This window comes from Hydra viridissima, unplaced genomic scaffold, assembly GCF_058129835.1.
Source record: "Hydra viridissima isolate aposymbiotic clone 2 unplaced genomic scaffold, HvirCarnegie_v1 scaffold_1, whole genome shotgun sequence".
Classification (NCBI taxonomy): domain Eukaryota; kingdom Metazoa; phylum Cnidaria; class Hydrozoa; order Anthoathecata; family Hydridae; genus Hydra; species Hydra viridissima.
This window is the reverse complement of record NW_028324300.1, coordinates 26,800,186-26,821,637: the sequence shown is the minus strand read 5'-3', so window position 1 is coordinate 26,821,637 and position 21,452 is coordinate 26,800,186. Positions and strand designations below refer to the sequence as shown.

Below are 21,452 nucleotides of genomic sequence, written 5' to 3'. Positions count from 1 at the left end.
TTTTAACCCATGATGCAGAAATTATCCGAGTCATCGTGACAACCAATGAATGTGAAGAATAAAGCTGTCGTTGTGTGGTCAAACTTTGTTCGAGGTTATACAAGCACTAGAGATTAAGGCCACGCGGTTAAGGTATTTTTCGGTTCGGTTTTTTTCGATTCGATTTTAAACTTAAACCCATCGGTTCGGTTTTTTTCCGGTTCGGTTTAAAACAAAATTCGGTTCGGTTTGGTTCGGTTCGAATAAAAACAAAATATGGTTTTAAAGATAATTATTGATATATATATTTTACAACTTTAAAATATAGTTTTTCTAAAAATACCCAATTATAAATTAATTTTTATTTTTTTAATGTTTTCTTTTATGTAAAAAATTTTTGCTTGAAGTATAGAAATTTTTGGCATGGGTTCGTTATTCAAATTTAAAATTTACAATTGTTTGTATGTTTGTCAAGCTATTATGAAAAATAAATATATGTTAAACAGTAAAACTTATTTGTTTTATTATTTATCTAAATTAAAAAGCAACGTTCTTATAATAAAAATATTATACAATATATTTTAATTTTTAAGTAAAATAAAAAATTACAACAGTTTAGAAAAAAAGTTCAATTTACACACATATTACAGTACAATGGTATCAAAAACTGTTAATAGCCAATATTCTTCTTGGTCCGCAACATTTGATATAGTTTTGCGCCAACTGTTTACGACTATTTTGGAGTTATGTTTACAATCTCATCTTTTTGACTTATTTTTTTTCTGTGGTTTAATAATACTAAACTTTCATAAATAAAGTTTATTAAAAAAATATAAAATTAAGTTTTATAATTTTTAAAATTTGTATATAGGTTTTTCAGCATTTTTCGGTTTCGGTTCAGTTCGGTTGATTATTTAAAATATTTTTATCGGTTCGGTTCGATTCGGTTTTCTTAGTTCGGTTTTAACCGAAAGAACGGTTCGGTTCGGTTAACCGCGTGGCCTTACTAGAGATGTAGCCAGGGAATAGCGTTGTGTTCGTGTAAAACATTGCGGTGAAACGCGTTTTTTGGAGATCCTGGAATCGATCACGGGACTGGAGAGGCCTATTTTGAATTATTACCGGCACTACTAAATTTGAATGGCATTCGCGAGTACCTATGTGGTTTATGTTTTGATATGATTACCTTAAACGTTGGTTGCTTGAAGCCTGTATGTTGTTAGATTCCCATCGTATTGATGAAGTTAATGTGTTGTACAAAAGATGCTGAAATACACTAGTGACCGTAGGAATGGACACCCCGGGTTTGTCTAGTAAAAGGTGAATGTCTCATTATTTTTGTGCTTTTGTGAAAATTAGTCTATTTATTGTTATGACTAATAGTTATTTACGTTATTAACATTTTTACCTATAAATCTTTTAAGCAATAAATACAAGATCATTGTTTTGTAGTCATTTAGTTGAGTTTCAACAATTGCTGGTGAAAAGTCGACAGTGATCTTGAAGATTTAGTGTACTTTTATTTGTCACCTACAAAGCGATGCAAAGCTGTTACAATAGGTGGAGAAGGTTATTCGTACATGGAAATCGCCAAAAAGTTGGGAAATGGAGCAACAAAATCTGGAATGAGGAAGGTGTGCGAAAGGTTTAAGGCAACCAATACCTTCTAAAGTATGCCAAAAAATGGAAAAGTTAAGAAGACAACTGCCAACGATGACAGAATGATAATCAGGATTGCACTTAAGAACCGAAGAGCAACTTCAGCTTAAAATGACTTAGAGGCTGCCGGAGTTTCGGTTAGTTCAAGAACAACTCGCCGAAGGCTTTTTGAAAATGGTTTAAAAGCAAAAAGACCCAGAAAAAAAACCATACTTAAACAAAAAACAAAGCAAGAATCGTTTCATTTGGGCAAAAGTACACAAGGAGTGGACAAAGGAAGACTGGGCAAGAGTTATTCGGAGTGATGAAAGCAAAATTTCCATTTTTGGAAGTGATGGAATCAATTATGTGAGAAGAAGGCCCTGTAAAGATCTTTTACCTGAGTGCCCATAGGTTACAATGAAGCATCCTATTGGTGTAATGGTGTGGGAATGCATGACCAAAGATGCTGTGGGTCGTATCCACATTGTTGATGGTATTTTAAACGCCAAAAAGTACCAAGAAAACTTATTAGAAGCCAAATTACTCCCATCGATTGATGATTTGTTTGAGGGCAAAACAGAAACCTGCGTGTTCCAGCAGGACAGTGCTACATGCCGCACCGCAAAAACTCTCAAAAATTGGTTTAAAGCCAAAAAGGTAAACGTTTTGAGGTGGCCTGGAAACAGTTCGGACCTGAATCCGATAGAAAGCCAGTGGTCTCGACTGAAAAAACATGTAAGGAAATAAAAAAACCTGGCAACAAGCGACAATTAATAGAGGCCATAGTCAAGTCCTGGTTTCACGTGACCAGCACTGAAAATTTGAGCAATTTAGTGGACTCAATGCCTCGTAGGATTGCTGCAGTAATAAAAAAAAATGGATATCCAACAAAATGTTTAGTTTTTTTTCATAAGCCGTTTTTTATTAACTTTCTCCTTAAATTGTTTTAATCTTTATATTAAAATTGTGAATTTTATTCAAAGTTTTAGTTTTTTTCAATCTAAACACATCAAAAATCAAAAGCGAAAATTATCTTTATAAGAAGCAATATTTAAAACGTCTTACTTATAAATGCTAATCTTTTAGCTTCGATTAGAAAGTTTTTTGCTTCAGTTGTGTCCACGTTGTGTTACAGACAGTAATTGCCTGCTGAATGTTACTTTTAACGGTTTGTGGACCCATGGTAAACCAGACTCACCGCAGTTGAAAATTGATAGAAATACTTGAACCAACTTACTTTCTGTTAACAAAGTAATGTTAACAATCTTAGTTTCTAAAACTACATTGAATCAAACCAATCAATGTTTGTCAAAGATTCGTTGTAGTTCATTACTTTTGTCAAATCAGTGCGATATATCTTAGAAATTCTCTAAATATAAATAAAAAATCTAAGTTTTCTAAATATATATAAAAATCTGAGTTATCTAAATATGTATAAAAATCTATAATCTCAAAATGCCAATATTGTAAATTTTTAGTCTGAAAAAATGTTGACACGAGCACTTTAAAACAAAAAACAATAGATAGTCGATAAATCCAAAGTTAATAATTTCGAAAGATAGTTCTTTCAGTTTACACTGCTCATTTTTAGAGGTTTTAAAATAAAGTTATTTTTACTTCAGATTTTTTTGACCACTCTTTCGAGCAGGCTGACATGAAATAGAAATTGTTGAAAACGAATTAAAAACCGCATTTTTTTGACCATTTTTCTAAATATTTAAAACCTTCGAAAAATGAGGGGGTCCTAAACTTTATATGGCTATATCTTTTGAGCGTCAAAATATATTTTGATAAAATATGAAATCTTTTTACAATTTAAGTTTGAATTCAAGATAAAGAATTTATTTTTTCAAAAAATAATTTCTTTCAATCAGGGGGAAGCAGGGGTCATTTTTCAAGGGTATTCCTGCCCCTTTGATCCGACTGCAGTAATTTTTAGCAAAAAAATTATCATTTTAATGAATATTAGCAAAATAATAGTTGCAATTACCTTCTTGTCAAAAATTTATTAGGAATGCAAATTTTCCATCTCTACTGACACACACAAAACTTGAAAAAATCTCCGATAACGAAATCAGACAAATGGAATGCCACAAACAGTATTTTAAAATTTATAATAAGTTACAAAAATGAAAAAGAAAATGGTATTTTTTCAATCTAAATGTATTCTTGAAAATCTTCTTATAATCTCGTTGAACTGTATTCAACAACCATAGCTCTTAGCTTTTCACCGTGATGGACGTTTTTCTCAGACACTGCGAACCTTTTCAGTGTCTTGATTAAGTTTTTATGCACTGCTTCAAATGTTTGTTCTGATATAATACCGAGCGGGATTTTCTGCCTATCGAGACACTCCTTGAGATGGAGCCTGATTATGTGAAATTTCCATACAAGTGAAATCTTTACTGCATCATGGACATATACTTTTAAGTGATGCATGGACTCTTGAAACTTGTCTATTTTTTCTTTGTTGGATATATCGAGTTTCATCCCAAAACAGCATTCAGCTACCAAAGTAAACAAAATTTAAAACAAAATTAAAACAAAATCACTTTATTGACCCCGGTGTACTTCTGGTTTCTTGGTTGAAAACCTAATACTGATGGGTCAAACACGTTCATGACAATCTTTAGAGATCCCTGCCCTCCATCAATACCAACGCGTACAACAGAATTAAAAATACCCATTTTTCTGAAGGAACAAGCTTCAGTTACGAGCATAGATAGGTCAGTACAATAAACAATATCTTTTTCAAAAAACTTTTTACCGATCTTGAGCTGACATTTTATCACATCGTAAAACCTATTTAAGTAGCGTGACCTGTTCGTATCTTCAGCATAGGTGTTCTCCTGTATTCCAGATCGTCTTTTTTTATCTCCTTCATTATTTCTAACACTGCACAATTTGGAAGATCATGGTTTATCTTCAAGTTCATGGTTGTTTCACGTCTTATATGCCTTAAAGGTGATCGGTCTCTGTATCCTTTAACAGGAAGAGCTTTTCCTCCTGCTGCAAGTTTTATTTTTTGACAATCACTAACAACAGATATTTTTTTTAGCGTACAAGAAACAACTATGTCAGCGATATTTTGGTTCTTTGAAGTAATTAAGGCGTGAAGTTTTTGAACAGTGTTTTTTTTTTGCTGCAAGGATGTCGAATACCAGGACCAACAATTTGACAGCATTCTGAGCAAAATGTATTTATTTTTTCGAATGTAATCTTTTCAGATTCTACGTAGATGAATTCAGAAAGATTAAGTGTACTACTGCTTTTAGTACATTCCCTAGGCAGCAAATAGCACAATTGCAGTTGCCATCTTTTAGTTTAATTCTTCCCAACTTTTTAACTTGATCACAACCATTTATCCAGGAAGTCTCCACAGCTTTACTGATAACTTTATCTTTCTGTTTTAATTATAAGTTTGTCTTGCAGCGTCCGCATATCCTTACGGATAAGAACTTAGGCTCAGACTGAATCCAGGGTCCAAAAAGCCTTTGATCAGTTAAATTAATGAATCATTCTTCTCCAAAGATAGACATTTTTTGTCTTTATTGACACAAAATGCCTATCTTTGGAGAAAAATGACTGTCCTAAAAAATCCCTAATACTGTGAGGGCGTCGTTTTTGTGTTTTGCTAATATGTTTTTCTTTTAATGAAGGTAAGGAGATGGGTAAAGGGGAAGGGGAAGGTTTAGGTTTAGTGTGTGTTGATTAGGTATACGGAGGTTGGGAACAAGATTGATGGTCTGGGGAGTATTTAGCTAGGAAAGGGCAAGGTTTGGGTTGTAGGAAGGTATATGGAGGTTGGGAACAAGGTTGGGGGTTTTATTAAATGTTTTCTATGTTCGGTCCCTCAGGTAATATATTACGGCGCGGCTATGGTAAGGCGAGCGGTTCAATCTCCATTCATTTGGGTGTACAAGCGATGACACTCCAAGTCAATGTGATTGATTGGTATGGAGTTTTCAAATTCTATTGCTTGCTGGAGCTGTACTTCGATTATAGCTGTATCCTAAAAGATTCATAAGACAATTAGTATCATCATTCTTGATGTTCTGTTCACTTCCAAGCAACTAAATAATTCTTGTCCCTTTCTAATAACTCTTGTCCGTTTCTAATAAAAATGAATGTCTCTATTCTAAGTGATTATGGTTATGTATATTTTGGTTTGTCCGGACTGTATGTGCCGTATGTACTAAAGAGTCTTTGATTGATTTTGTTTTCCGATATGTTGTTTTTAGTGGGGATGGCCAAATATTTATTAAATGGGTATCCTGTTTCATTATTTCCCAATGCTTTAGTATGATTTGATTTATGGCTTTACCTACGTTTGTGTGTACTGTGATCAGCGAGAATATTTTGTCTCTCTTTGGTGTCCTTTTTTTGTTAATAAGGTCATGTTGTATTTAACGTAATGCTTAGTTGATATACTTTTTAATGGCATGCAGTGGGTAACCTCTGAGTACTAGGGTCCTAGTTAGCATTTCCAACTCTTTGATCAAGCTTTCTTTCTTTCAGTGTCAAGATTCGTTTTCATATTGACCATTCTCAAAGTATTTCTAGCCTGAATCTCTTAATTCTAACCTAGTGTCAATATTCGTATTAATATTGACCCTATTAATTGTATTTCTAGCCTGAGTCTCTTAATTCTAGCGTAGAGTCACTTTCAGAAACAAACTTCAGTTCTTGTTTTCAATTTCTTTTTTTTTCATCGCATAAACGACAAAAAAATGAAATTTTTTTGCCGTCGGTGGTTAATAATGAATGTCAGAAAATAGGATTAGATATAATGGAAATATACCTGCACATTTAAACCACCTTTATGTTTTGACTCTTTGTAAGTTTTGATTTTAATAAGACGATGACCATCTTGACTGTCCAACTCGTTTAATTCATCTCATTTCATGTGTTTTCATGTTGCTTGATTGTCGTTTTGAAAAAACAATAATAAATTATCAAAGAATAAGTATAAGGAGTTCGTAGTCTCCAACATGGAGTTTTTCAATATTAGAAAACAACTCATTTTGCTGATGCATCTTGGTGAAGAGTTATCTGGATTCCAAAAGTAAATATTTCAAAAGTAGTTTTTGCACATTCGTCTTAAAAAGAACTTAGCAACAAAAATCATGAAAAGAGTTTAGAACGAAAACAAACAAAGTCGCCGTAAAACATATCTTAGTTTAGTTTTGTTTGCACGTATTTTGTTTGTTTTTCGGCCGCTACATCATTTCAAGAGGGGTGTTATTTAACGGAAAAACATTGCAAACTCGTTCTTAACTTCTAACTAAGAACGAGTTGCGATACTTAAACTTTCGTTCCTAGTATAGCAACTGTTATGTCACTTTCCTAAGTTAATACCGTATGTTAAATAAAACTCATAAACAAAAATACTTTCAAAGCATTCAAAAGCCAGAAATGAAAACGTGTTGAGATTAAAGATCGTTCCGTCATGAAACACTTGTTACGTGACATAAATTATAACGCGAGATCAAGCATTTGAACGTGTGCTAAATACTAAACGGGTCTTGTTCGTTGTCATGAGACCAAACAAGTGGTGTTGTGTATAAAAAGGGTTCAAGATTGTTGCCGTTCTTAAATTCATTTTAATTCGGGTCGTAGTAATAAGTGAAAAGCGTGAATATAATATATAGCGTTCGTAGTATAAAAGTTCATAGTAAAAAGTTCATAGCGTGATTGAGAAATGGTAAAGAACGTGTGATTTTGCTTGTTGTAAAGTTATTATAAGTTTGTTGTATATTATTTGTTGTATATTACTATAAGTTTCTGCGTCTTTGTTGTTTTGTTTAATCTAGCTATATATAGTTTGCATACGAGCTATTTATGCATTAGACAGTTGTTTACCAAATATCAGAGTTAATAATATATATAATTTGTATTCTTCTACAAAAGTTCTTTGTTCAATGATAACACATAAAAGTTTTAAGAGTGTTGCTTTTGACAGCTATTAGCATAACTAACATGCAACATTTATAATAGCTAATCAATTTAATGACAAATTGTTGCCGATGGGTAAACAGATGGAAAAATAAAAAAAGGTATTATACAATATACAAAATGCATATATACTTTAATTTTTTGAATTTATTTATAACTTCAATTTAGGCCTCTCTTCACTGAGTATTCACTTTTTGGATGCTCATACAATATAATTTATATAACTTATATATCAATAAAAGCATTATTGTCAATAAAATTATATAAAATTTAACTTTATTCTCCATAAAAACTTTGTTCTCAATAAAATTAAGCCAAAAAGATAAAGTTCAAACCAATTTCAAAAGAAAGAGAAGGACGGGTGTTGTTGTTATCCCCAATATACATCATCACGTAAGCATCTTTTTTTTAATATTGTTACCACTTTCATCATCATCATCAACATCATCATCTTCATCATCAACATCATCATCTTCATCATCATCATCATCATCATCATCGTCATCATCATCATCATCATCATCTTATACAATATCGTCATCATCATCTTCATTATCATATCATCATCATATACAATATCATCACCATCATCATCATCATCATCATCATCATCATCATCATCATCATCATCATCATCATCATCATCATCATCATCATCATCATCATCATCATTATCATCATCATCATCATCATCATCATCATCATCATCATCATCATCATCATCATCAACACCATAATCATTATCATCAACAATGTCATCATTATCATCATCACCATCATTAACATCTTTTTTGAAATTATATGGCATTTTTGTATGTTTGTTTTATTGGTTGCCTGTTTTAATCAAAACTAACATTCGTTTTTAGACACGTGTTCATCCAAGTAAAGAAATCTGTTTGCACGAGAGGCGTGAAGATCAGTCCTCTCATGCAGATCTGTTTTTGGCAAGAATTTCCTGAGAAAGCCAGGAGAAGGTAGAAGAACCATCACTAGTGATAAATATTCAATCTTTAATCATTAGCTTATTGTATTTTATTCTATTAATATACAGTTTTCTCAAACTTACTCAACTAATGTGTTTTAAAAGTATCTGCTTTTTTAGAAACATTTTTCCCATCATCATCATTATCATCATCATCATCATCATCATCATCATCATCATCATCATCATCATCATCATCATCATCATCATCATCATCATCATCATCATCATCATCATCATCATCATCATCATCATCATCATCATCATCATCATTTTTGCCATCATTTTTGTAACTCGTTGCTTTTTTGTTATTTAATAGTTTGATTTCCTATTGTAATAGAATATTCAATCCTTCTTAGACTTGTATTGAACCTATCAAAGAAGAATTTGAAGATTACCTTCAGGAAAAGAAGGTAACCTTCTACCCATATGTGGAAGTTTTGGATTTCGATTGAACCATCAGTTAAAAAAATGAGTCATCTGAACATTAGTCTACTATTCAGGTAATTAAAAAACTTTTATTTCTTTTCTGAATGTGATTGTAAATAATCGTTATCATCATCATACAATATCATCATCATTATTATCATCATCATCATCATCATCATCATCATCATCATCATCATCATCATCATCATCATCATCATCATCATCATCATCATCATCATCATCATCATCATCATCATCATCATCATCATCATCATCATCATCATCATCATCATCATCATTATCAACGACGTTATCAGCATTATTTTAATTTTTTGCCCTTTTTTTTATCTATTTCACAGGTGTTGGACAGGTGTTGTTGATATCCCCAATACACAATGTAATGTAAGCATCTTTTTTTATTGCTGTTGCCACTTTCATCATCATCATCAACATCATCATCATTATCATCATCATCATCATCTTCATCATCATCATCATCATCATCATCATCATCATCATCATCATCATCATCATCATCATCATCATCATCATCATCATCATCATCATCATCATCATCATCATTAACGTTATCAGCATCATTGTAATTTTTTGCCCTTTTTTTTTTATATTTAACAATTACATTACAGCAATTTTTTTTTTAAAGTCTTGATTCTGGAAGATTTTTTTTTGGCATGAGCCATTATGTTCAACAGGCTTTTAAAATACTTTTCTCCTGATTTCTTTTCCTAGTGAATTTATGGTGCATCGAGTTGCAATATTTCTTAAACTCGAATTCTGGTATGCGCAGGGAAGTTTGTATATGGCTTCAATGTTGTTTTGAGCTCTGTAATTACCCACAAGTTGTCTACAACGTCATTTAAAGCTTTTCACATATATTTATTGTTATTCTTCTTACCTACAAAGTGTTAAAATGCACAATCAGAAAATAAAACATTTTAAATACTCTGAATAGATTGTAAATTATTTAGAAAACCACATTATTGTTGAAAATGTAACCTGAGATAAATTAATATGATATTAATTTTTAAGTATGCTCTTGTTCTTCAACATCCATTTAATGAGTATTATAGGTATTATAGGTATTATAGAATTTTTTTATCAGTAATCACATTTTTTATAGAGATACATATATATATACATATATGTGTGTGTGTATGTGTGTGTGTGTGTGTGTGCGATTACTGATAAAAAAAAGTCTACCTACATTGGACACTGTTTAACCTATGCCTAACTTGATGCAATTTACAAAAAAGCTTAAATTGATTATTTAGTTGCTAATGAGAAGTGGTTATTAAAAAACCAGCTAAGGAATTACAAATGTTAATAAAAAAGTTGATGCCCATTTAACAAAATTTTTTATACTGTGAATCTGTTTTATGCAAATTTTGACGCTAAGTTAACTTACAGCAAACCTTTAGTTTTGTGTACAGCACAAGGTCTTTTTGTAGGCAGAATTTCATGAGGAAAGACTTTCTATTTCATAAAATCATACTTTAGTTACCATAGTAGCTTGGTTATATATTTCCTTATAAATTATAATATTTAATTAAAAAGCCTTCCTTACATTCCTATTTTAAATTACAACAGGTCCATTAAAGAGATGGGGAAGGGGACTTTAAGGGATTTCACTCTTTTTTTTAAGCTTTCATTCATTAGATATTAATTACATTGTTCCTTTTCAAATAGATAAGTTTGTGAATTTTTTTTAAATTGAAAAGAAAATTTTTACAAACTTTTTGTTAGCCACACAAAATGTATATAAAAATAAAAAGAAAATCAACAACTAAAAAAAACATTCAAAACTTGCTAGGACCTGAAAACTATTCTCTTCTACCTTTTTATCACTCTCTGAATACCAGAGCTTTTTTATCTCATTTTTTGATAAATAAACAGATTTATTCTGATGTAATTGAAAAATATACAGGGTGCCCCAAATATTCTGGACTACAATTTGTTTTTCACTTTTTCTTTCTCTAATTTTGGGTAGACTTTTTTCACCATTTAAATGGGAAACACTATCATTATTGATTTAGAGTTTTGCCTATAAATTTTTTTTGAAACTTTTTTGAAGTTATTTTTTCAGGAAATTTCAACAAGTTTTCGACCTTGTGAACTTTTTTTGAGCTCTTTATCTCAATCTCTGTTGAGATTGCCTAATATTTGAAATAACGAGTGTTTCCTTATAAACCCCCAACTGTTGCCAATTTAAAAAAACTAATATTGGACCCTATTTTTCAGAATATTTAATTATAAACAAATTTAGATTGCAAGCAGTTAAAGAGAGTGTCATAGATAGAATTAACCATTGTGAAGAGGAAAATTGAGGTCATTAAAAAGATGTTATCATTCATGTTTAAGATTAAAAATCTTTCAAGGTGCATACGTTATAATGATAAAAACAAAATTATAGAAGAATTAAATGTAAAAAACTAGTTTCATATTTAAATGGTAAAATGACTTTAGGCCAAAATTGCATTCAACATGTAAATTGTTTTTTATGAAAAGTTCATGACCCGTCGCCTTGCAAGGGAATACTTGATTTCCTTGCAAATTAAACTGGGTGCATTTTGCTGCTTTTCCCGAGCCATTAGCTTTAAACAACTCCTTACATGTGTAAATCCAGTTTTTAAAAAGGCATGTTGGTTTATAAGTTTAGTCCTCATTGTTAACTTATGCTGGTGTAAGTTTAACTTTTATTTTGTAATATTTTTTTGGATAACTTAATAGGTTTAAATTTGAATATATTTATTAGTTGACTCTATTTTTAAAATAATGATAAAAGTCAATAAATGTTTTAAAACTTATCATTATATTCTATTTTAATGTTAAGAAATTCAGAATAAGATAGAAACAAATTCTTATATTTTAAAATCATAGTGAATAACTAAAAACCCTTGAAATATGTTCATTGTTTACTTCAAAGTTATTTGAATTTTTTCATCTTTACAATTAGTTCTGCACTAACCCTATTAAAGTATATCATATTCAGAAAAAAGACTTTCAGTTTAAAAGGACTTTTTAATCTGCAACAATCTTAATCTGAGAGTAATGCAGTACAATCTCAATATATATGCATATATAATATGTCAGAGCAGAATGATGTTAGAATGGAAGGAAGTTCTTTGATAAGTTTTTAATGTAATATAATGAAGTTCAATAATAATTAACAACGTTTTTTAACAAGGATTTAAGTTTTGTTCAAGTGTTTGTTTTTACAATAAACGACATATTTCTTGTTAAAAGACTTTTGCTCAAGTGTTCATGAGAAGGTCGAAAGTGAATCTGCTGTACATTTAAATGTTAAACTTTCATTTATTAACTCTTTGAATGATAAATGCTTTTTATGAAGTTTCTGCATTTTTTAGAGAGAATTAGAAGAGTGAAAAATTTTTATCAACAAATATCGATTATTATGTTATATAGGGAAAAAGCTTGAGTTAAAGCAGGGATTGGCGGCAAAGATGATCTTCACTATAAAGGTTTGGTGCACGAGTGGCCCATAGAAGATCCTAAGGTTCGATGCGAGGGTTGCGTCGCAATTCACACTTTGATGTTTTTGCGAACAATTGAGTTTTAGTTCTCTACATCGGTTAGTCCCGGGTTTTTACAATAAGCATACTAGCTTATATGTAATAGGTAACATTTGTTAAACGAATATTGACACTCAACAAGAACTATGAGAATTAGGCAAGAAATAATCCGAGCAGAAACTTAATCCTATTAGAAATGTCAATTTTGAAACGAATATTGACACTAGGCTAGAATCTTGAAAACGAATATTATTATTAGGCTAGAATCTTGAAAACGGCTAGAAATTGAAGAATTGGGCTGGAGCTACACCGAGAAGAAACTTACACCAATTAGAATTATCAGTTTCTAAAAAATGAATATTGACACATGGTTAAAACTAAGAGCTTTAAGCCAAAAAACCGTAAACACCAACCCTTTAGCAGAACCTTTATCCAACCCAAAATTTCAATTTTAAAACAAATATTTGCAATGGGATAGAATTAAAAACATCAGGCTAGAAATACACGAAGCAATCACTTAATCCTATTAGAAATGTCAATGTTAAAGCGAATATTGACACTGAGATAGAACTAGTGCCAGAAAACCAACCCTTTAGCAGAAACTTGCAATGGCCAAGAACAAAGGGAATTAATCTAGAAATTCATTTAGCAGAAAGTTAATACAACCCAGTCGGCACATCTAGTTTCAATTTCGGAATTAAAACCCTTATAAACACGTATTCGTCACGATCCAGGCGTAAACCAAGAACACGTAGATTTCACGGAAATTTTACTGGTGTTTGACACATCTTTTATGAAGTTTCAAACACGTGTTTATTGAGGTTTTAAATACGTGTCTTAAAAGGTTTCAAGCACGTATTAAACAAAGTTTCAGTTTGGAACTTAAATCTTGATCAAATACGTGTACGAGACGGGTTAAGCGAAATTAAAAATATCTAGATTTTACGTGAGTTTTACTAATTCTGTCACGTGTTTATACTAAAGTTTCAATCAAGAAAACTTTTAAAATCATTTTAATTTATTAGAATAACTTGTTCGTTTAAGATAATCAACGTACAACTTATATTATAAGGAAAATAAATTATCATAATAAAGGAACATTAATGTTCCTTTCATTATTTACTACATTATATTTATAACATAATTCTCCTTTTCTTTATTTTCTCCAAGCCAAAAAATTAATGTAGCTATATTTCTTCAAAAATTAAAGATATATGCATATATCTAAATTTAAAAAACGGCAAATAAAAGTAAATGCATAAATTGATCAGTCTCTTGGCAGAAAGTGCTCTTTTCATTCCTTGCTTTAACCTTTCACTTAAATAAGTCTTTAACTGTTTTTCAGAAATCTTCCATGTCACTAATGACAATAAAACTGTCGACAAAATCAAAGGTAAGTCATGTGTTGATGACAAATGGTCAGTATATTGCTTGTTTGGCACATGGTTACCATGGTTAACTTTTGATTGTATTTTTTTCGTCATCAGAGTCTAAAATTGCATAACAATGCGCTTTTGCATCCTTACACACAGTTCCATTTGCATCAAATTTTCACTTAAACTTTTCTTTTATTGTCCTAAAGGCATTTTCAAATTTTACTAACTCATTTATTTAGGTAACCTGTTCAAATGTAACTTCAAGTGCAAATCTTTAATGATGTAAATTCCATTTAGCTGAAAAAGAGGACTATCAAATAGTTTGTGATTTGGATAACATCCTTTACAAAACTATATCAGTTCTCAACTTTCTACCAGTTTTTAAATAAACTATTCTATGATTTTCTGGTGTTGCCTCTATTGAGCATCTTTCACAACCAAACTTTGCAGTGTGTCCCACTACACATTTAATAAATGCTTGTGCAGGTGCATCACAAAGAAATGAGAGAACACGAAATGGCAATTCAATGTCATTAATAGAAATTCCACGCTGCCAAATTCCATCAGCCAAAATTGAAAATTTATGGTTAATGTACAGGTAAGTTGTCAATATTTATGCCCACTTCAACAGACCTAATTTCTTTAGTGCTTCTTTGAAAAATTGATAAAATACCCTTTCGTTTGAGAATGAGAGCTTGATGAAGATAAATTGAAAGCACAAGCCAAAAATATATTTCCAGCTAAAGCTGCTTGACATTTCTTTATATATTCTTTTATATATGATGTTGAATTTGCTATCTTCATTTTTGTTAAACTGCTAATTTTACAGCATTAACTAAAAAAACTTGTAAAATGTTAAAATATAGGAAACAAACCTAATTATTAGAAAAAATATAAATATAGGTATATATCCATAATATTGCCATATTACAGATATACACACTATCATTTTATTGAGAATATTATAACATCCAACTATTGTTATAACATCCAACATTTTTTTGCTTATATCCAACAAATTAATGTACATTATGGCAACAACAACAAAAAATATTTACCAGAAATATAGATATATCTAATATATTGCATAGGCTTGGTCTAAACTCTACATAAGGCAACAAATATATGAAAAGCAGTAACATTAAAGTCTAATACATACAAAAACTGTAATTACTTAACATATAAATGTATATTTAATAATATATTTTTTTTGACAAATATTTTCCCCCAATGTACTCTAAGTATACTGTTGAATCTTCAAGAAAATACAAAATGAAGCAGCTGTTGTAGGGAACACAACTTTTCAACTTTAAATCTACTTTACTCATTAAAAACTGCTCTACAAAAGTCGGCGGACATGTAATCGGCGCACCCCCCCTAAATTCGGTAAAACCGACAGTTTACGAGTCTGCTGGTTTGGTGCATTTTACAGAATCGGAATTCGAACGGTATTGGGTTTCGAACGGTACGAAAAAATTCATAAATAAACAGTTTACTTTTGCTTTGTTTAAAGGTTTTTTAAGCTAAGTTTTTGATTTTGTTGTTTAACTTAAATAATAAAGATAAACAAAGCTTTTTTAAGCTTTAACTTTTTGTATTAATTTTGTTATCAGATAAATAGATTCATCAAGTTTACTTTTCATTTGGGATAAACATATCTGGAGATGTTGCAAATGTACGGAAGAAAAAACTCATAAATAAACAGTTTCATTTTTCAACTAAATTTTATACAGAAAAAACTTTTTATAAACTCTAATAAAGCAAAATAAACTGAAAATATTTTTATTTTATTTCATTAGAGAGGATACTTGTCATGTATATGTTGCAAATAAAGAGTAAAGTTTTGCCAAAGATTCTCAGACTTGAAAGCAAAATACTCCCTGTATATAGCTTCATCAAGTCGACTCCACTTTAAATCACCTTGTGATCCGCAAACAAACTTCAATCTTCTCTTTATTCGACTCCAAAAGGCCTCAACATGGTTTGATGTTGCTTGGGTTACAGGATCAACAAAGTTAGTTGTGTGGTTTACTGTCAGATGGTTATAGCCCATGTTTTTCAAATTATTGTAGGCAGCCCATTGATCTGAATGAATGGTAGAACCAACAGCCACCCATCTTTGAATTAAGGGAATCAATGATGCAGCAGATCGATCCTCTACATGGGTTAAATATCCTTTTTTATTTGTTACATCATACGCTCCAAATACCCAATGTTGTTCAACAACATGCCCTACATTGTTCTTTCTTTTAAACATCAATGTCTCATCTATTTCAACAACATGGCCAGGGCCACCTAACTGATTCATATTAGCAACATCAATTAATTTAAAGGAACAGATGTCCCTGAAATACTGGTACCACTGAATTGATGTATTGCTGCAAACACCAACTATATCACTGGCTGTTGTAACAGGGACCTCTGCAACCCATAAGAACATAAGTTGTAGAATATCGCTAATACTAAGTGAAGAAGAACTTTGAAAAAAACCATTTCTTATTGTTTTTGTCCTTTTACATTTGCAACATCTCCAGATATGTTTATCCTAAATGAAAAGTAAACTTGATGAATCTATTTATCTGATAACAAAATTAATACAAAAAGTTAAAGCTTAAAAAAGCTTTGTTTATCTTTATTATTTAAGTTAAACAACAAAATCAAAAACTTAGCTTAAAAAACCTTTAAACAAAGCAAAAGTAAACAATAACAACACTCATTAACTAAAAGTTTAAGACTTTTCGAAAATATTTACTTGACAGCGATTATACTTTTGAACATTCATAGCATGTCCACATTCACAATAGTTCTGAGAATCCATTATTCTATGGTGCTGTAGAAATCTTATTAAATTTTCATCATTAATTAGTTCAATAAAATGTGTCAGAGGAGACATCTTCAAAGGTTTGAGAAGTTAAGTTTGAGTGAAATATTAAAACGTGATTAAGCAAAAGTAAACTGTTTATTTATGAATTTTTTCGTACCGTTCGAAACCCAATACCGTTCGAATTCCGATTCTGTAAAATGCACCAAACCAGCAGACTCGTAAACTGTCGGTTTTACCGAATTTAGGGGGGGGGGGGGGGGGTGCGCCGATTACATGTCCGCCCAAAAGTCTCTCCTTCAATTTATACTTTTTAAAATGCTTCAAATAAGTTCATAAAAAAAAACCGCTAATGCTATATTTATAGGATTTTAAGGAAACTTCGTCAGTATCCACTTTCCGTAATTGCTTCTGCGCGTATGTCAACTTTTAAATATTCACGTGTTTTTATCACTGGTTTCACAACCATTACAAAAACCTATTACAAAATCATACTACGATTCTGCAACGGTGAAACCATCCGTAAAAACAGAATATTCTATAAAATACATCACAATTATAATTGGTGTTTCGGTAAATATAGCAAGTTTATTTCTCGGATTGAAAACCGATTCTTGAAACGTGTTATTCTCTATGTTTTAGCGGGTTTTAAACACGTAACAGAAACCACGCGTAACATATCGCCGAGTTGTGCCGACTGGGAATCAGAAGTTTTTTTAATTTTAAAAGCAATATTGACAATGGGCTTGGGTTAAGTTAATTTGGCTAGAAATACACGGAGCAGAAGCTTAATCTAATACCAATTCAAAATATTGAATATTGACTTTGGGGCGAGGTTTTGAAAACGATTGATAAGACTTGGCTTTAACTGAGAGAATAAGGCTTGAAATTCACCGTACAGAAACTTAACCCAAAACGAAATGTCAATATTAAATCCTTTATTGAAATCAGTTAGAAATATATTAAGAAAATTAGACCTGAATTACACTGAGCAGAAACATAATCCAATTACAAATGTCAATAATTTATAAAAAAAAGAAAATTGACTTTGGGCTAGAACTTGAAAACGAATATTAAGACTAGGCTAGAACTAATAGAATCAAGCTAAAAATATATTGAGAAAGAACTTTGTACGATTAGAAATGTCAATATTATAACGAATATTTACCGTAGGCTAGAAATGAGAGACTCAGTCTTGAAATACACCGAGTGGTAGCTAAATCTAATTAAGAAATAAGAATTTTTTTTAAAAAACGAATATTTACACTGGGCTAGAACTTGTTAACGAATACTGGACCAGAATCACACCGAGCAGAAACTTGTTCCAATTAGAAATGTCAGTTCTAAAAAAACGAATAATGACACTACGCTAGATCTAAGAGAATTAGGCTAGAAATACACCAATCATGAACTTAATCCAATTAGAATTGTTAGTTTTCAAAACGAAAACGGTTACAATGCTAGAACATGGAAACAAACATTAGGACTAGGCAAGAAATTGAAGAAATCGATCAGAATTACACCGAGCGGAAACGTCAGTTCTTAAAATAGAACTGATGTTTAGAACTGGTAGTAATTCAAACCAAGGTCAAATAATTATGTTATTAGCAATCTCAATAGTAGCATTAAACTATAAATATAAAACTGTTAAACCTTGGACAGGAGAAAACAAAGGTATTTAGGGATAACATTTATGACTCAGATGGTAATATTATATTAACACAGAATATTTATCTTAGTCCAATTTGTGCGTTTGTTAAATAGTTTTTTTTGTCCGTTTTCAAACCTGGGAACATACAGTGTTTAAATCTATGGAAGAAGTTCGGAGGGGTGTCTAATATAAAGAATATTAACCAAATTAGTAAAAAGTTAGTTTATTGAAACTTTAAAAAACGTTTTAAGCGTACGTAAAAAATGTTTAAAACTGAAAATAAATGATGTTAGCAAATCAACAGCTTTCAACGTTCACATTTTTAATGCATATTATACATTCTTTGTAAGTTTAGTATACAATATGCCACAGTCATCCCAGTTATTAAAATCCGTGGTACGATTAATCTTAATATACTTTTTGTTGTGCCTAATCACTCAGGATTTCGGTTTAGCATTTAGGTTCTGGGTTGTGGGACTATAAAAGTAAGACAATATGTGTCCTAAATTATGAGATACGTGTTTTTGACAACTATTGACCTATTTTTTATCTCTCAAAATTTCCCCGGTTTGTTCTTTGGTATACGAAGTTGGCCTTTTGATTTAGGATGAATACATTTTCAAACCGCCGTCAGTTAGTATTACAGATATTAGATTTTCACTAAGTGAACGCAATCTAGAAAAGAAACTTGAACGCACAATCAGCTTTTTTTTTTTTTTTAACTCTAAAGCAGCGTATTTCACAAAAGCACAGAATAAAAAAGTATTCATCAATTGATCAAAAACATTTTAAAGTTGAAATTAGCCTAGGGCAAGCTTATAAGTGCTTCCTTATAAGAAACATACTTCAACTCTTTAAGATTTCTTTTTTTTTTTCATCGCAAAAACGACAAATTTATAGCAGTGAAAAAATGAAATTTTTTCGCCGTCGGTGGTTAATTATGAATGTCAGAAAATAGGATTAGATATAATGAAAATATACCTGCATATTTAAACCTCTTTGGGATAGTTTGAAAAGTTGAATTCTTTTTAAAGACCAGAATGAAATTAGTCGTAGTGGTGGAGAAAGGTTCCTTGCTTCACAAAAACGCAGATTTAGAGGAAAGTTAAGGTATTAAAACAGCATGGGTTTTCTCACAGCGGCATAAAAAGCAACGTTTTTTTTTCAGTAAAACTCTTTTAAGAGTATTTGATGATAGAACCTTTTCACGGTTTGAAAGGAAAATTGTTGAATATGTTGGTAAGTTAACGCTAACTAAACAACAGATTTGCTCTTACTTGACGAATTATAAGACTGATTTGCGCTCTGTGGTTGTTTTTGAACCTTCCGGATCCTGCATGACATTTGATGCCACCTGTCGTTTTAAATGTTTTTAAGGTATTACTAGGGAAGAGGGGGGCACATTAGGACACTTTTTTAAAAAGAAATTACAGATTCCGTACTGTTTGACAAAAAAATAATTTTTTTGCTGAAAAAGGTAATTAAGGTATTGCTTCCTTAAAAAAAAACCAAAGTCGAGCTAGTTCAAATAAATAATAGTTGTTTTTTTTTCTTAAAATCGAAGCTACCCATTGTCCAAAACTACCCCACAAGAGGGGGTAGTTTAGGACAACGTTGGGGCAGTTTAGGAAATATATAAAGAAGACAAAAAATGTTTCTTAAAACCTAATTATTTTTTTTTAGCAGTAATTATTAACTTTAATAGAATCAACAAAATTATTAGGAGTAACATAATTATTCTTAAAAAGATCTCAAAACATTAATGAGTTTTTTTTCTAGCTTGATAATAAGTTAAACCATAATTTATTTTTGATGATTTCAGCATATCATTTTCTAACATAGCTTCTTCTGCATTACCTGTAAATACTTGATTCACAGAATATTTGCTTGAAAAGTTATCACATTTCGATTTTCTATTATTTCTGAGCATTTATTCTGTAACTACTTTTAGAGAACCCAAATACACCTCCAGCTTCTCATAACTTAATTCTTTTATCAAAAACATGTTTAACTGCAATTTTTAAATATTCCTCGTTTGTAAATCTTTCACATTTCTTTTTATAATTGCGCACCTTTTTTAAACTTAGTATAATTTTATTTGAAGATAAGTTTGTTATGATCCGCGCAACACGTCCTAATGTGCCCCCTGAAAATCGTCCTACACTGCCTCAACCCTGATCTTAGGAAACATTCCACAATATTTTTGTGAAGAATTTATGTTTTATCGTTGAATTTTTTTTTTAGTTGCAGAACATACCCCTTTCACAAAATATGCAAAAAATTATTCCTTGGGTGATGAAATTTCTTTGTAAATCCCTACACTTAAGAATTTAAAAAATTAGAAAAAATATCAAAAACAACAAAACGTTTGTAGAAAAGCTACCTGACTGCCTTTGTGAAAGAAATCTTATGACGTTTACGTGTGAAAGTAATATTAGTCGACAATTATAATTTACTTTGTCTGAGAGATAGTATTTTTAGAATTACTCGCAATGTCCTAAGCAACCCCTGTCCTAAACTGCCCTCCCCCCCTCCCCTACATAAATTTTCTTGAATTTTTAACATTCTTGCTATTTCACTTTTACTGATCATCAAGCAATCTTTCCTACCTGTAACATGTTACTTAGATGTTACTTTACATGCTACTTTGATGTTACACTTACCGCTTTTCAACCCGTTCTGCGTTTCTTAGCTTTTAAATATTATCCACACTTTTAAAAAGGCTTTAAATGTGACGAAACTAGTCATCAGAAGCAGTTTTTTACAGCCTTTTACAGGAAATTGTCAAGTTAACAGAAAAGCTAACAATACAGCAGTAAAAATAATAACAAACAAATCTAAATTAATAGAAAGAGTACTATGAAATGAACTTTTTACCTTACAAACAAATAACAAGTCAAAAGTATATCTACAAATTAGATAGAGCAATAAGAAAACGAAATGAGATGAAACAAGTTCATTTTATTACTGACGTATGTAGTATAAATCGGACAGTTTGATAAAGAATGCGTTTAAGCGTTAATGCGCTCGATATTACACCAAAGGATATTGAAAACTCAAATTTAAT

The 21,452-nt window shown here is 31.0% G+C and overlaps 2 protein-coding genes across 3 annotated transcripts in view; both read right to left on the bottom strand.

Moving 5' to 3' along the window:
- The window catches only part of LOC149894188 (mitogen-activated protein kinase kinase kinase 2-like), a 119,097-nt gene that overhangs the window by 38,686 nt on the left and 58,959 nt on the right, over positions 1-21,452 (bottom strand). The window lies entirely within an intron of this gene.
- Positions 15,578-16,947, bottom strand: LOC149894190 (uncharacterized). Its single transcript, XM_090100978.1, has 2 exons — positions 16,666-16,947; positions 15,578-16,458 (listed from the first exon to the last, which is right to left on the bottom strand). The coding sequence occupies exons 1-2, from the start codon at positions 16,804-16,806 to the stop codon at positions 15,709-15,711; spliced, it is 891 nt and encodes a 296-aa protein (XP_089957104.1). The 5' UTR covers positions 16,807-16,947; the 3' UTR covers positions 15,578-15,708.